At 36.5% G+C, this 16,177-nt stretch overlaps 1 protein-coding gene across 1 annotated transcript in view; it reads right to left on the reverse strand.

Moving 5' to 3' along the window:
- cdh4 (cadherin 4, type 1, R-cadherin (retinal)) overlaps window positions 1-16,177 on the reverse strand; it is a 382,227-nt gene that overhangs the window by 23,232 nt on the left and 342,818 nt on the right. Inside the window, exons 10-11 of the mRNA XM_088608237.1 lie at window positions 7,705-7,890; window positions 3,032-3,285 (exon numbers count right to left, since the gene is read on the reverse strand). Coding sequence (XP_088464363.1) covers window positions 3,032-3,285; window positions 7,705-7,890 — 440 coding nt within the window. The remainder of the gene's footprint in view (window positions 1-3,031; window positions 3,286-7,704; window positions 7,891-16,177) is intronic.

Below are 16,177 nucleotides of genomic sequence, written 5' to 3' on the forward strand. Positions count from 1 at the left end.
CTAGCCTTTTATCAAATTATTATGCTTTTAATCATGACACTTTACTCTCCCATTTTGACGGTGTATTTTGGTGTTTTGGAATTGCTCTTTAATAGTTCAACTCTTATCTTACAGTCATAACGAACACTTTGTTAGTTAGGTCTGGTGTTCCCCAGGGTTTGATATTAGGCCCCCTGTTATTCTGCATCTACATGTTCCCACTTGGTCATTTATTAAAATCACATGGTCTAAATGATCATTTCTACACTGACGAATCTCAAATCTATGTCCATACTAAAAGTCTTTCTATCCATCCATAACTGCTTTAACCAATACCTATTTTACCCGAACAAGCAATGGGCATAAGGCAAGATATATCTTGGATGGGACATCAGTCAGTTGCAGGGCACACACTGGCACAGACACGCACACTGACACTACAGTCCCACTGCTGTGAGACAGCAATGCTAACCTCTGTGCCACCATGCTGCCCCAAATTTAGATTCTCAATTGGACTCAAATTAGGAACTTCATTGGGCCAAAGGACTTTGGTCTTGTGCTTTGGATAACTGTCCCAATTAATGTAAAAGCAGTCAAAGCTATTTAAAAACACCACTCGGCCCAAATTTCCAATTCTTATCTGACCACAATACCTTTCACAACATTTCTGCAGGATCATTTAGGCACAGACTACAGTATACAGGTATGTGGACTTTGAGATTTTTTTTCTAATGGCCTCTTTCTTGCTACACACTATACAGGCTAGTTTTGAGAAACGCTTCCAAAATTGTTGACCAATGCACATTTTACCTAATTTCAGCTATTGAATTCTATAGCTCTTTCAAAGTTCTCTTTGTCCTCACATTGGCATCCTTCACCAGTTTTCTCCTTGCCTGCGTTCACGGTTTAGAGGGAGAGCCTGATTTAGGCAATACCTGGGTGGTATATAATGCACCTTCCAATTCTTGATGATTGAGTAGATTGTGCTCATAGGGTTAATTAGAGACGTCAATAATTTCTCCACCCTTCTCCTGATCTGTACATTCCAATGACTTTATCCCTGACTTGCTTTAAAAGCCCTTAGTATTAATAGTTGACTCTTTGCTTGAAATCCCCTAACACCAAGGAACCTCACAGAGACTGATGTTTTTATTCTGAAATCACTAGAACCACTATTATTGTACACAGACAGAGGCCACTCAACTAATGATGTGACTTGTTAAAGTAATTTTGTGCACTTAAGTTAATTTAGGTTATACTTATTTTACTTATGCAATCATGAAAGTTCCATTTTTCTTTTGCATCAATTATTTGCTTCTTTCTTTTTATTTCTTCAAATGTGTGGAGTAGGTGGCATCATTCTCATCTACAGCTGGTGGAACTAACACTAAGAAAGCTTACAGCTGGAATGCTGAAATCCAGTACATTAAAATGTAAATGTTCAAGTCTGCACTCAATTCAATTTCATTTGCTGTGAAATTTACTGTTAAAGGAATTTAGCTGACTTTACAAGGGAAAAGTACAAGTGTTTGCAAAACACAAGCAGCCATACCATTAATTAGAGTCAAGATATTCCAATCTTATCCAGTATAAGTCTTTATTACAACTAGGTATTTTATTATGTAATATAATTAATCATCAAAACAATCAGTCAGTAAAGATGTGGTTTTGTCATGCTCCTGCACTGCAGTTCCTTGGAAGGTCTAACATTTGAGTACCCATGTCAAAAGGGAATGGAAAAGAGAAAACTTAAACTGCATTGTTTACACTAAATAATAGTGAGACAAACCTATTAATGTAAAATTAATTTGTAATGGATAGGAAGTTGTGATGTACAGTAATGTGATGAAGGCAAAATAGTTCATTAAAGTATAACACATCTAGAGATAGTACTCTCTAACACCTAGAGAAGGAATGGGCAACTCCAGTTCTCAAGGGTTACAAATTTCTGTGGTTGGCATTCAGCTTGTGAATTACATCTTTGTTACTTTATTGAATTCATTATTGGGGTAAAAATTAATATAAATGTTAACTGAAGACTATCTGTAAGACGTGCATGACTTCAGCCCTCAAGGACACCCATGTCTGACCTACAGTGTGACATTTTCTTCTGAGGCGCTATTATAATGATAATGTTCAGACGGGTGGACGCTTTGAAAAAAACAATGACCTCTTGACCTTTGAAATGGTGTCTATATTTGCAGGGGTTTGTGTAAAAAGACTTGAAATACTAAAAGCCTTCTGAGTCAGTGAGCACAGAACAGAGTGAGGCAAACTCAAATCAATGAGGGAGATGGCACTCAGCCATCTGACTCTGGGGTATGACAGTGAGGCACAGCGGTGAAAACGATCAAGAGAAACCTTAAAAGCACTCTGTAAATGTTAAGCTCATTACATGGTACTCCTTTAGTCTCATCGCAATGCAGGAGGAGAAAAGGTGAGCCCCCAAACCTGGCCCTCTGTAAACACTGCCTGCAAGCCAATGGAAACCATTCCTTTGATATTCTGTGTAAACTAGCCTGAAGCTGTGTTGTACTGTGTATAAGTTTCCTCTGGCCCTGAGAACATATTGACAAAAAATTAAAAACTCTCAACTTGGGAAAAGCACATTTTTATCTAAAGCACTTTATTTTTTAGCACAATATCCTGTTCATTTGCAACCTATTTTGGCATCTGGAAAATCAACTAGCTGCTTATGAAAAAGGAGTTGCAAACAAATTGATTCAGGGTTTTCAATTTTGATATAAAATACATTTTTGGACTTTCTGACTCTTATAAAGCCATGACGAAACGGACATAAACATGCTTGCACCCTGCATGAATATATTGTCTCATTGTTTGGAAAAACGTTTTGATGATAGCAAGGACTGCCGCTCAAGATCTGCAAAGCTGGAGTTACCAGAAGGTTTGCCCTATCCAAATTAAAGGGCAAGGCATTAAAAAATGATGTGGCTAAAATGTTCATTAGGCCATTCACTGATTTTACAAGTACGTCCTGAAGGGGCTATGGATTGGCAAAGAAGGACATGTTACAGAAACTTTGTTGTTGTACCTGATAGTCTGCTGCATGAAGCGGTCAGGGTCATTAGCGGCAAAAGTGGTTAGGGTGGTGCCAGCAGGGACGCCCTCCTCAAAGCGGATCTGTTTGGGGTTGGAAGGGAAGAAAGGTGCCTCGTTGGCATCCATCACAGAGATGGTCACCCCTGCTGTGGACTGGAAGGAGGACTGGATGCCATTGGCCAAGGGGGCCTGATTGGACACAGTCACTGTCAGCATGAAGGCGCGGTTCATCTCGTAGTCCACAGGCTGTAAAGACAGAGACAGCATCATTGAGCAGGTGGAGCATTAGGAAAGAGTGAATAAGACCAACAAAGAAGAACTTTTATTTGCTCTGGATTCCGACTATATGTAGTTCTTAAAACCTTTTTAGAAAATCACCTTGAATACCGACAACCTTAACAAAAAACCTAAGCAGTGTGGGAGGAATGTTTAAGAATATACCTATGCTGAAATGACATTTAATACATTCAAAGTATAAAGAGCTTAATTAAAGTTTAAGACTGCTTTATAGCCCTACCCTTAATCCTTCATAAACACAGTGTGAATGGACATGACATGCTTTAAGTATTTATAACATGTTGTTGTGGCATCTCAACAATATGAAAACTGAAAGGCATGCTATGTCAGTAGAATAAGGGTTTATGAAGGATTATACACTGGAATATAAAATACAATGACAGTTTTATACAGCTTTTATTAAGATGCTATGATCACAAGTTCAAAGGAAAAGAAAAGTAGGTATAAATAAAATACAAACAATAAACTGATTTGTGTCTTAAGATACAGATTTATTTTAATAATAAAGATACTTCTGCACATGTCACCACTGATCATGATAGACAAAGCTGTGATATACTGTAAAACGCAGCTCTAAACTAGCTATGTGGATGGTGAGGGATTCAAATTGACAGATGTGACAACACTGCAAAAGTCTGAAGTTAACACCATAAGAACTAAGACGGTGTGAAGCCTGAACTGGGCATGCATACATATTTAAAGGGTTTTCTGAAGGCATTTCATCATTTTGATCCACCTTGTCAGGGAGACATTTTTTGATAATACCTCCTCATGTGTTTGGTCTGCAATTATAGGATAAATTGAGTGGTTAGTTGTTCTTCAATAAGAATGAGAGAATACAGCTGGGCTCTCTGTTCAACCAAACACATTTTCCTCAATTAATCCACTTTTTGAGATTTACATATTCATTCTGCGTTATGATTTACATATTTTAATTGCTAATTAAAAGTGTGCGGCAGTGTGAGGTGTGAGGTGCATTAGTATGCAAATTTCTCAAGTGCTAGAAGAGCGGAGATGATCCACACTGTGACTCCAGCCCTGAAGGTGAAGCAGCAGCCAGAATCCTGGCTCTCGAATCCATTTCAATTGGACTGTGACCCTCTGACAGCAGAGGTAGTCAAAGCTATCAGGACCCATTTGCTGTCAATGTCAATCAAGCTAAATGATCTGCAAGTTTTTAGAATGCACAAGTTGGGCTCCCTATTCAGTCATCAGAGGGAGGAATGGAAAATATGGTTAAATTAAGGAGGATTTCTATTGCATCATTTTAGAATTTTTATATTTTTTGATCATTTCATCCATTTCATGGTCGCGGGGGAGAATGCTAGCAAGGAACGGGTGCAAGGCAGGATACGGCCTGGATAAGACATCACTCCATTGCAGGGCAGACACATATACACAGACGTGCACAGATTCACACCAGGGCAAATTTTCGCATATTAACCTGCCAGTATATCTTTGGACATTGGGAGGAAACTGGATCATCCAAAGGAATCCCACGCAAACATGGGGTGAACATACAAACTCCACGCAGATACCACCCCAGATCTCACCCAGGAGAGGCAGCAATGCTGACCCCTGTGCCACCATATTGTTCATTATTTTGCATAATTATAGTGTATATAATTATAATATAGTGTATATATTATAATTTGGTTATATAAATATAACTAAATCTTTTAATAAGGTCCCATTGGAAATGAAAGGGGTATATTCTGAATCATCTACCGCATGCTGTACTTTTGACACAAGACTCTCCATACGAAATACAGCAAATGGTTGCTGTTGCTTTCTTTTAGAGAGGTTTTTATTTTAATAACAGCCCTGATTGGGCTGACTCATCGGCCATTCACATGTTCCAGTAAAAACTACTTCCGCGTACCTGCTGTTAGTACATCGTTCACTGTTTTGTCTTGGTTCATTTCACAGCATGTTTTCACTTTACAGGACCTTCGCATACAATAGCTGCCTCTAAACCCCCTCAGCCACCCCACCCACCATGAGGCCAATTTCTATTTTTTAATGTTTTCATAACTCACCTGAGGATTTTTTTCCAGTATTATGAATTCTTATTTTAGAGGAAAATACATTAGGGGAAGTGCCAACGAGAGATAACAAATAGAACTTAATACAGTACATGACACTTCACTGGGGTAACACGTGCCTTGAAATCAAAGGGTGAATAATCAAGACTATTCACCAAGTTGCTCTTGGGTGGAGAAGATCAAAATATAAAATGAAGAATAAGGACTCATAAATATAGGCAGGCTTATGACAGAAAAGTGAGACTGCCATTAACATGCACACAACCATGCTCTCTTTCTCTGTGCTAACTGGCTTGAAATGGGGTTTAGACCTTTCAATGGATCCTCATTAAGAGACTCTTCCCTACAGTAGTAAACTGAAGGAGGCTATATCATTTTGCTGCAGAATTTATTACAGCAGATAAAATATTACGGGTGCATAAAAGCGAACATGTTTATAATTGAGAAATCAATATTTAATTTGCAGCCATGGTCTTAGTGTTTCTCCCCTTATGAATTCAGCACTGCCTTCAGTTATTTTCTCATTGACACCAACCTCACAGTCCTTCCACTTGACTGCACTCATCGTGGCTCTCAAATGACATGAAATTCCACCGCACAGCTCGCACTGCAGCCCACAGCAAGAGATGTGCAAAATAAAATTCAAGGTTTCCTCAAAGAGGAAAAACAATGCTCAGTGTTCCCTTACAGGTTTCATTGTGATTTAAAGTTTTGCAGTAACCAAGGCATGTTGTTGTTGTTGTTGATTTACTGGATTTTTGCATTTGTAATGCTTTTTTTCTTACTTTTATATTGTATTCTCGCAAAATGTACAGGTTTACATACTATATATACAGTAAATAGATTATAAGTAGAGATGCTAAAGAGACAATAGTCATAGAGAGAGAGAGAAACAGGCGCGTTTCAGCCAACAAAGCTTCTTCAGATATACAGAGGAGAGAATAGAAATATAGTAGAAAGATGGTCAGAGGGAGATAAATTTTATCGGACATGAAAGGAAAGAATTAAAAAGAGATGAATGTATCATAAACACAGACTGAGGATGAGGCTGGTCTCTGTTGCTTTCCTTTCAAAGAACATTTCTTCCTTTCAGTACAGAATTAACCTTTACTCGTTTCTTCTGAAGCCCACATGCTGACGCAGCTACTCATTATAACTTCCATTATAACTTAACAAATAGTTTGCTATGCCACAATTCAAATAGCAAAGTGAATGCTGGAACTCCTGGGAAGGAAATAATACACAACAAGCTTGACAAGCTTGTGGAAATCAAACTCTTTACTAAATAAGGGTTACATCACATGATCAATTCCAGGCTGTCCTCACGGCTCCTCTAGAGCTGTATGCAAGACTTCTGATGAAGATACGCAAGACTGGTCTTGTTCAGACGAAGCTGAAAATTTCAATTCCCCGGAAATGATAAGGCAGGGTGTGCTCCCTACTAGCTAGGCGATAGTAAGATGGTAGATGAGACATTCCTCACACTATTAAATGCTTATATACACTGAATTGCCCTAAAAGGGAATGTTCTATGAATTTGCGCTAAAAGCACATGTTTGAAAGAAAAGGAATAAACTTTTCAAATTCCTGCATTTGGTGTTCAATGAAGATGAATATCAACAAATAAACTGAGAATTTATTGGGAATTCCAGAATCTAACCCTAGTTAAGTTGTGATGGCATGGCTGTGTTTCAGGACAGAAATTAAATGTAGGAAAAATGGTATTTCCAAGTTATCTGCACATTTTTTTTCTTATATATACTGTACATCTGTATGAGGGAATTGAGGAAGCTGCACCAGTTCACAGCATCTGATATAGAAACACTGCCTTTAGAGAAAGAAAACCAATTAAGGTTAAAACTAATAACCACAATCTCCAATGGTCATAGCCATGTTAACTGCTGGTAAAAAGGAAGAAGGCATTTGGCGAACTGGTCCGACAGGGTATGGAGTTTCTGGAGACCTGTATTCAGCTTGGAGGACTGTGTTCTGGTTCCTGACTAGACACTTCTACAGAGAATTTATGTGCAGATTTCCCCTTCATGCTACCAGATCAGGGGGTGGTCTGTTTCAATTATGTTCAGGTAGGGTTTTTTCTAACAGGAATAATTTGTTATAGCAGCATCCTTCCTGCAATGACAGTTGTTAACGATTCTTATAGAACACTAAACACTAAAGTCATGTCAGTGTGCTTGTTTCGTTTATACTTTTTTAATTAGGTTACATTTTCTCTTTAAAGGCAGCTACACATTCTCAGAGACAATTTGCAAGTATTAAAGCACAGCAGTCTGCTGCCTCCCAGTATTCCAATGTAATAGCCTACCTTCACCACTGTAACCATGCCATCATTGGTTATAGGGTCAGTCCGGATGGTGAAGTGGCCAGAAGGATCCCCGCTCACTATCCGGTACACAGCATTCCAGTTGGCAGTGTGGGGTTGGTCCCTGTCGATCACAGTTAGATTGGCAACCACAATGTTCACTCGGTTTTCCGGAACCTCGCCTGAAAACTATGGGAAATATACAACAGACAAAGAAAGAAGGCAGTCAGCAGAAATCTGGAATGGAGTAAGAGTTCAAATGTTGTCTGAAAAACACATTTATCATTGTGAGAAAGCAAGCTTTAACTGGGTCTTAAGGCCTTTTTGGAAACTAAGTTTGGTTTCTGTATTTTATATCTGAATTAAAAACTGATACACAAGTATCGCTCAAGATTGCTCTGGTTTCACAAAATATCCACACCTCTACACTCTGCAGGCAATGTTTTGCATTCTCATTTACAGACCACTTACCACACATAACTCTTACTCAAACTGTAAGCTCTATTCTTCTTGCACTGTGTAAGCCATTTAGAGAACACTTAACAAACGCCATCTGCTGTGAAGTGTAATAATGTAATAATCATTCTAAAGTTGTTTATAAATTCTTGCAGATACATGAGACACGTAAACAGTGCACAAATACATCGTTTTTTTTTTCTTTTTAGCTTACTTTGTGGGGCTAAAAACCTTACATTAAATTGGTATTACATTGGCTTTCTTCAAGAATGCTCCAATATAAGCTTTGTTTTCTGTTACCAGAACGTGAATCTGAGTTAAAAGTATTGCATCTACTAGCAATGATTAAAATTAAACAAACAATCATTAAAGATGTTGCAAAGCATTCTTTTTACATTGTGTATTTTCTAATTTTATTTGCTTAATGTCACACATAAACTTGTTATATACACAACATTTTGCTAAGTATAAGATGCACTTTTTATATTTCTGCATATGCAGCATTTAGCAATAAGGGTATATAAGTACTCTATACAAAATTTAACTTTGTAAAATTTTGCACCATGCCTCGTGTTGAAGCACTCAAAGGGAAGAACAGAAATAGGCATCAAACCACTGTTTATCGATTAATCATCACCATCCATGAACAATATTGCAGACTATCCCAGAAGAGGTTGTCAAAGTGACATCACAGTGGCAAGATTATACCATTGTCCACTCTCATTTATGTGACCTTTTCACTATAGTCTATACTACAGTTTGACAGGCCATTGGAGCACAACAGAGACCAAAATCTATTAATACTGTCCCTTTCCTGGGGCAAGTTTAACCCAACATGGACAGACATGACTGCAGTGAGCAACACTTCACTGTAAGTGCTGTAACAGACAATGGCAGAAAATTGTTTTTCCCTAAAAAAGTATTTTTGGTTATAGACAGAAAATAAAGTAGAATGTAGAGGAAAAAGTGAGCTGTAGAAATTGGCTATTGGGAAGGAGGACATTATTATGATACAGCCATCAAGTATCACTAATTGTCTTTCAAAATGATAGGTAAACATATGGCAGTAGTATTACAGTTGTACAGTTATTTGCTAGTCAGCGTTTTTATTTTTTGCAGTTGCACACACTATAAAGCTGAGTATTTCTGGCATTGAACAATGTTAGAAAAGTAGACTTTTCCACCCTTCACTCAGATTTAAATCTCACAGAACACAATGTTGGACAGAATTGTGCACATCTGACCATGTACCATACTATTCCTATACCGTAGTCCACTTACTGTATATCTAGCATTACTATGTATAGTAGCTTAAACAAAGGGAGACATGGATCTATTAGGAACATTGTTCTCTCAGTGTGCAACTGGCATTGTGAGTAATGCAGGTCATATTTGTTTTCAATCTTTAGATCTTAGTGTGATCTATGGGTGAAACAGCTGTCTGTAGCTGTTTCCTTTGGCTTAATATATTGTATGTAAAACAGAATTAGGTGTCCTCAGACTATTCTATCTGTTAGATAGGTAGAGGGCTATTGTGTTGCACAATGTTACATTGTCTTTTATAGTGAACATCTAGAAGACAATGATGGTGATACACTGCAGTTACTGTCACAGTGATTGGTTACTTGTAGACTTTCAGCCATACCACTGTAAGAGGCAATACAATACACAACTGATTGATCCTATAGTTTAGCTATATGAAAGAATGTCTAAACAAAAGATGGAAACTTTTCCTTTGAGATGCATTGAATGTCAACAAGGATCTTTATATATAAAAGGTATAATATTGGGAAATTACACTCACACATCATAGTCAGTTCCACAGAATACAGCTTTGAATTTTTAATTGACTCTAAAAAAGATGGAAAAATGCTCAAACTGGAATAGATATCTGACACAGACCAAAAGACTAGATTTTCTCACGTTAAGGTTGATTTACGGACCCAAACCTTCAAAGCCAATATCATTCTAAAGCGTTTTATGTAATCCTGAAATGAGACATTCATTACATACTGTATGCAGTGCAATGAAACTTTATTTTCCATATCTAAAAACAGAATGTAAACGTTATACAGTTCAGAACATTAAAACCCAACAAAGCGATTACATAGTCTTTATTGAGAACTGTCACTAGGAAATAGTGGTCCGTATTTACAACCTAGTTTTGGTAATTGGAACAAATTGGGGGATTGTCAACATTTAGTTATGAACTCTATTATATATTACATATGGCCACCATTACCCGTCAGTAACTAATATTTAGAAAGAAGGCTAATAAAAATATGGAAATGGATGAGAGTTTTTCAATGCTTAATACCAGATAGTGGTTTAAGAAATTGAAAAATGTGCGGTGAGATGTAGCTGAGAACATCCCATTAGTTAAAATTACATACTGTATGAGTTCACTGATTGTATTAGGAGCTTTTTCAGATGTTGCATTCACCTCTTAGGAGATTAAAAGACAGTGTACGTTCGAAATGTAGGACATGGTTCCTATTAGAAGCTTAATCATAGTCATTAGTCATAGAACTGGAATCTAAAGTCCAATATATGTTCACATATCAGTATCGCCATTACAAAATGACAAGTCATTATCAGCGTATTGCCTTCAAAGCACATCATGTTTCAGTACCACTTCCACAGCTATCCCTAACATTGGCTTTGGCCTGGCACAAGTCAGTGTAACATAGAAAATGAGCCATCAAACTGGTATGTTTTTGCTTGTCCTGTGGAGACAGCATGGCTACTTGCTGCCCTCCATAAAAGATACTCTATTAACAGGAAAGCCTTGTTTCAAATGTGTACATAAAGTCTGTAACATTTTTATAATATAAAATAATCAGATGTGTCTCTCACCATGCTTTTGGTGTACTTGACTATGCTGTTTAAAAAATAATTTGATAAGAGGAACTGAAAGAACACTACAGGCACCAGTCATCTATGCACACACCCAATTTGACAGCTATGTAAATACATTTTAAATATAAAAAATAGAAGAAAATAGTCAACAATAAAAATAATAAAGGATCTCTTTATACACCAGTCAAGGACCATAACGGAAGGCTGCTTTTTAGAGTGATTAGTGTCATCAAGACGGAAGCCCACTGAGCTTCGCAGCAGCAATCAATAATAATGGAGGGAGGCTGAACAATTTCGCTTCCAGGGGATGGCATCGTCAATCAGAGAAGTGTGCCGCTGGAAGACAGAGCTGCATCTCTTTCAATTTCTTTAGCAAAACTTCAAAATTTTCATTAATCTTTGGCACGAACTCCCTCTTTCCTGTTTCTAATAGTGATGGTCCAAGATGAACAACGCAGTGGTCGTCTCTTTGTCACATTTTTGGCAGCGTGTGAGGCAAAAATCAAAGTGCTGCACCGCTAGTACAAGAGGTAGGAAAAAGAGATCCAAAAGAATATTACTGAAGAACACAACCAGAGATGCAAGGCTCTCATTATCTCAGTTACATTCATTTCTCATCTGAATCAACTTATACACAGTATAGCAAAACAAAATGTACCGAATTAAAGCAAGAGTGATCTGCTGTAGGGGAAACTTACATCACTTTTCATTCTTTGAATCCCCATCGTGATTATCTACAATACCTACTGTACAATATCCTTTCCTTTACTTTCAAAAATCAGACATCAAATGATAACATACAGTAAGATCACCTTGAAGACTCCAGCAATAACAGACTACAGTACATTTGCCTGTATTAAACAAAATCAACAGAATGGTTAATTTTACATTATGCCTGTGGAGGTTTCAATTTCATAACCATGGCTTGATAAAATATTCATTATGAGTGTTTAGAAGAAATCCACATAACTTTCCATTTGATCCCTTTATGATATTGTTTCTAGGTTTATTGCAAGCAAATATATTTGCATAATATGTTCAGTTATCAACTAAATCGCTTTTTGTTGCCTACCGCCAAACAAAGTAATTTATTAATAGTTCTAGTGAAGGCTTCTTTATTCTACTTGTATAAATAAAGGATTTTTTTAATTTATACAACTGAAAAATAAATCGTACTGCTTTATTATTTCTGTTTTTTTCTAATCTCTAAAGCTGTAAATTATATAATAGGATTTCTTGAGAAATATACAGTACATATATTTTGCACGGATATACAGTATACATTTGCAAGTATGCCTGTTGCACTTCAAGTAAGCTACAAAACAATACTTTACAAATTACATACTGTACCACACACATAATATTTCCTGTATGAGTCATCTGCCTTTTAAAAATCCAGTAACACCTTGCAAGTAACACCATGTAATTAGTGCATGTAGAAATATGTAAAGATTCTTAGAGTTACATAAATATTTGTAATACTTGTAAGTCCTTAGCAATGTTTCCTTAACGTATTGTAACTACATAATACATACAGTTTAAAACTGATAAAGTTGACTTTTTTCCATGGTAAAGTAATCTTGCTTTTCAAAATATTCATATTGGTATGTTAATTTACATAAACGTCAACAACCTACATCTTTATAGACAATAATTAATAACTAAGCCATGTCATGGCATATTTCATATATTTCAAACCTAATAATAATAATGTCACAAGAAAAACCAATACCATATATATTTACAATACAGCATATGTTAGAATGTGGTACTGTATGTTTCTCAAGTACTTTCATCATGGACATGTTAAGATATCCTGAATTCCTTTTGCAGACAAAGAACACATGCAAAATGGTTTTCCTTGGAAGAACATTTAAAAAATAAACCATTTTCTATGATATCATCAATAATAAATAGGCACCAAAATACACATTCAGATGTGAATGTGTATTCACTACATGCGGTTTGCCTAAATGTAGATTCCATCTTTATTCCACACCAGGTAATGAATTAATGCGTTACAGCTCTCTGGATTAGAACATTGCAGGTAACCCGTGGAATTCTCCAACCATAACCTCGTGCAGCAGTGACTGACCCCAAGAGCTCTGTTGGAACCTTAATCCAACGCCAACTGACTGTGGCTCCTACTGGCACTGATGAAAAAACAAAGGAACAACACTGCCCAGTAAGTTATATGGCAGAGGTTATAGGGTCTCCCGAGCCTGCTTTGAGTTCACTCTGTGCAGTTCAAGCTGAATGGAAAAAAAATTACCTTTGACAAAATGGTTCCTTTCTTACACTCCTTCAGTTTCTTGTCCTTCTCGCTACAACTAGTTTAGACTGAATAACATAATTCATTCTTATAAAATGTCTAACAGCATAAGGGTACTGCTGTGAGGTGTGGATTACTAAAAAATACTTTCTGCTCATACACAGACTCTAAAACACTGAAGCAGTGAATTACTTTCATAAGCACTGTTTTCTCCTCATGTGCACATGCATACATAAATGACGTGCATGAATATTCAGGTGACAGTTTTTTTTTGGTTGTACTTTAACAGCAAATTGGTGTTCTCGTTAATATTTCAGTCATTATAGCTATTAAAATGAACATAAGAAAATTATATACAGTAACAACACCTTTATCTGCATATTCACACTGGAATGTATAGAGTCTCATTGTATACTAAGTAGGCTCATTAGATTTTCATTGAATGGCAGCTCTTATTGCTTGAAAAACAGAATTTTGTTTAATAATTATTATCTCTATCAGTCTCATGTGAAAAATCACCCACTCTATAAACTTTGATAGTGGAGTAACCCTGCTAGCTAATTCACCATCACAATAACAAGACACACCTTAAGGGATTTAAGTTAAACATAGTGGAACGGCTCAGGCAATTAACATTTTTCCTCAATAGATAAAATATTCGTCTCTTGAAAAAATCCACAAAGAAAATACACTAAACAATATGTTTATTCTGCAGTTGCACTCTTCTCTTACCACTCTGCCCCCAGGCAATTTAAAATTAATTACCAAGACATGTTTGTTCTTTTTCAAGAGGAAACCATATTGGTAGTGAAACAAATGACCATTTACATTAAGTTTTAAAAAACATTACAAACACTATTTACAATATTCTTGTAAAAAACACATTTGTTTTCTGGACATTATTATTATTGAACTGTGCAACACAGACTAAATTCATTTAGGAAAAAATAAAATTAATGCTTGATTAAAACTGGGAAAAAAAGCCTTGTGGATCATGCTGAATTTTTCTAGCAGTACTTTAAAGGATAGACAATTATCTACTTTATTCCTACAATTTCACAGTAGTTGCCACCATAGCAGCCTTCCAAGAGGGCACTAGGTTTACAGCTCCATGGAAACCTTAACATTAGCATTGTTCACTGTATAACTATTCATTTATCTGTATGGTTTTCTACCAACTGACAGTAATTTATTTTATTTTAAGGTTTTCGAAATATACTGTAAAATGTAACTCCCTTTTAAGCCCATATGAGCACAACGTATGAGCTCATATAAAACAAAACCAAAAAATAAAAATAACATAATACAGAATCTACCGGTTTATAGTAGATTAGCAAAGCAACCTTTAATTGTTTTGTTAATGGGCAGTGAAAAAGACTACTTCAAAGTAAGAAATATTTAGCACAATATAGCAATTATATATAATTAATATATGGCTCTGATGAAGTTCTGAAGTAAGCTGCATAGTATTTTAACAGTAAAGATATGCTTTCCCGTGTGCAGCTGCAAGATTAATTAAAAAATAGTTATTCAATCCCAAAAAATGATATTTGGTGAAATCTTCTAGCAGTTAGTAGACATTTTTTAAATTACTGGAAAAACAAACATGTGATGATATAGAGAGCATCTCAGTGTCAAAGATCATGTTTGACATTTTGCGCACCTCTTTTAATGTTAAAGCATGTTTTTTGTGTCTTTATGCATATTATCTCTCCGTTAACAGTGCTTTATGGAGGAATGCATTGGCAAACTTACTATGGGAAAGTTATCATTTGCCAGTTTATAGACTACAAGCAGACTCAGTGCTGTCTAAAAAAGGGGGCTTTTTTTTTTTGCTCAAGAACTGGAATAAAAGTGAATTACTTACACCATTTCACTGCACCTGATGCTTTCTAAAGTGTACCGAAAGGCTCACTGATGAGCTCTAATGTGTACCTGGAGAGACACGCTAATTCATCACATGAAGTCTTAATGGCCCCAAGGGCCAGCTTGAACACAGCTGGTGCCAGAGTTCTCAGGCATTAAGCACCTTATCTCCCCTTCATGCTCAATCCATTGATTCGCTTTCCTTTCAGTTTCAAGGGAATCAAGTATTTTATCAGCACATTAAGTGAAAGACACAAACAGAAAAAGTAAATAACAGTCTTCAGCAGAAAAGGCCTAAAATATCCACAACGTTATGAAAATAACAGATCAAGAAAAAAAATGGTTTCTGTGTTTTGAGGCAAAGTTCCCAAAACAGACTGCATAAACATCTCACTTCAGTGCAAAATATGTATCAGTTTTTGTACTGTACTGTCAGCACCTTTAGTTGGTATGAAATAAGCAACACATATACTGTAAGTACTTGTAAGATGTTATTATTCAAGGATCTATAGAATACTGTACTTTTAAGAGGATGATAAATGACCTTTGTCATGTAAGCTTTATCAAGGTAGAAAGATATTTTCGTAGCAACAAAACTGCATGGAGCAGTACATGGAGCGGAACGCGTTTCAGTTCTTTCCTGGAGTGCGTCCTGAGTTTTGTGGGATGTTAACAGTCCTGTGGTAATCCAAGCAATGGCAGTCTAAGTACTGTACTAATCCTGTGCCTCTGCTGCTAAAAATGACCTGTAAGCAAGTTATGTTATCTAAATAGGCTACTTCATTGTATATTATAGTAATAACGATTAATTGAGAGCATATTCCAATGAGTCCCTGTGGTTGAAGCCAGTTAAGTTTGGGCAGTGTGTTAATCAGTTAGACCTGCAGGAGTGCCCCTGTGCTGCTAGAGTTCTTGGAGCTCACACTGGTTGAGAGCACCTTTATTATGGTTTTTAACTTATCTAATTATCTTTTTTTTTCCACAGAAAATTGTTCCAGCAATTATCTAAGTAGGAAAATGAGT

The sequence above is a fragment of the Lepisosteus platostomus genome, chromosome 15 (assembly GCF_059453375.1).
Source record: "Lepisosteus platostomus isolate fLepPlt1 chromosome 15, fLepPlt1.hap1, whole genome shotgun sequence".
NCBI lineage: Eukaryota > Metazoa > Chordata > Actinopteri > Semionotiformes > Lepisosteidae > Lepisosteus > Lepisosteus platostomus.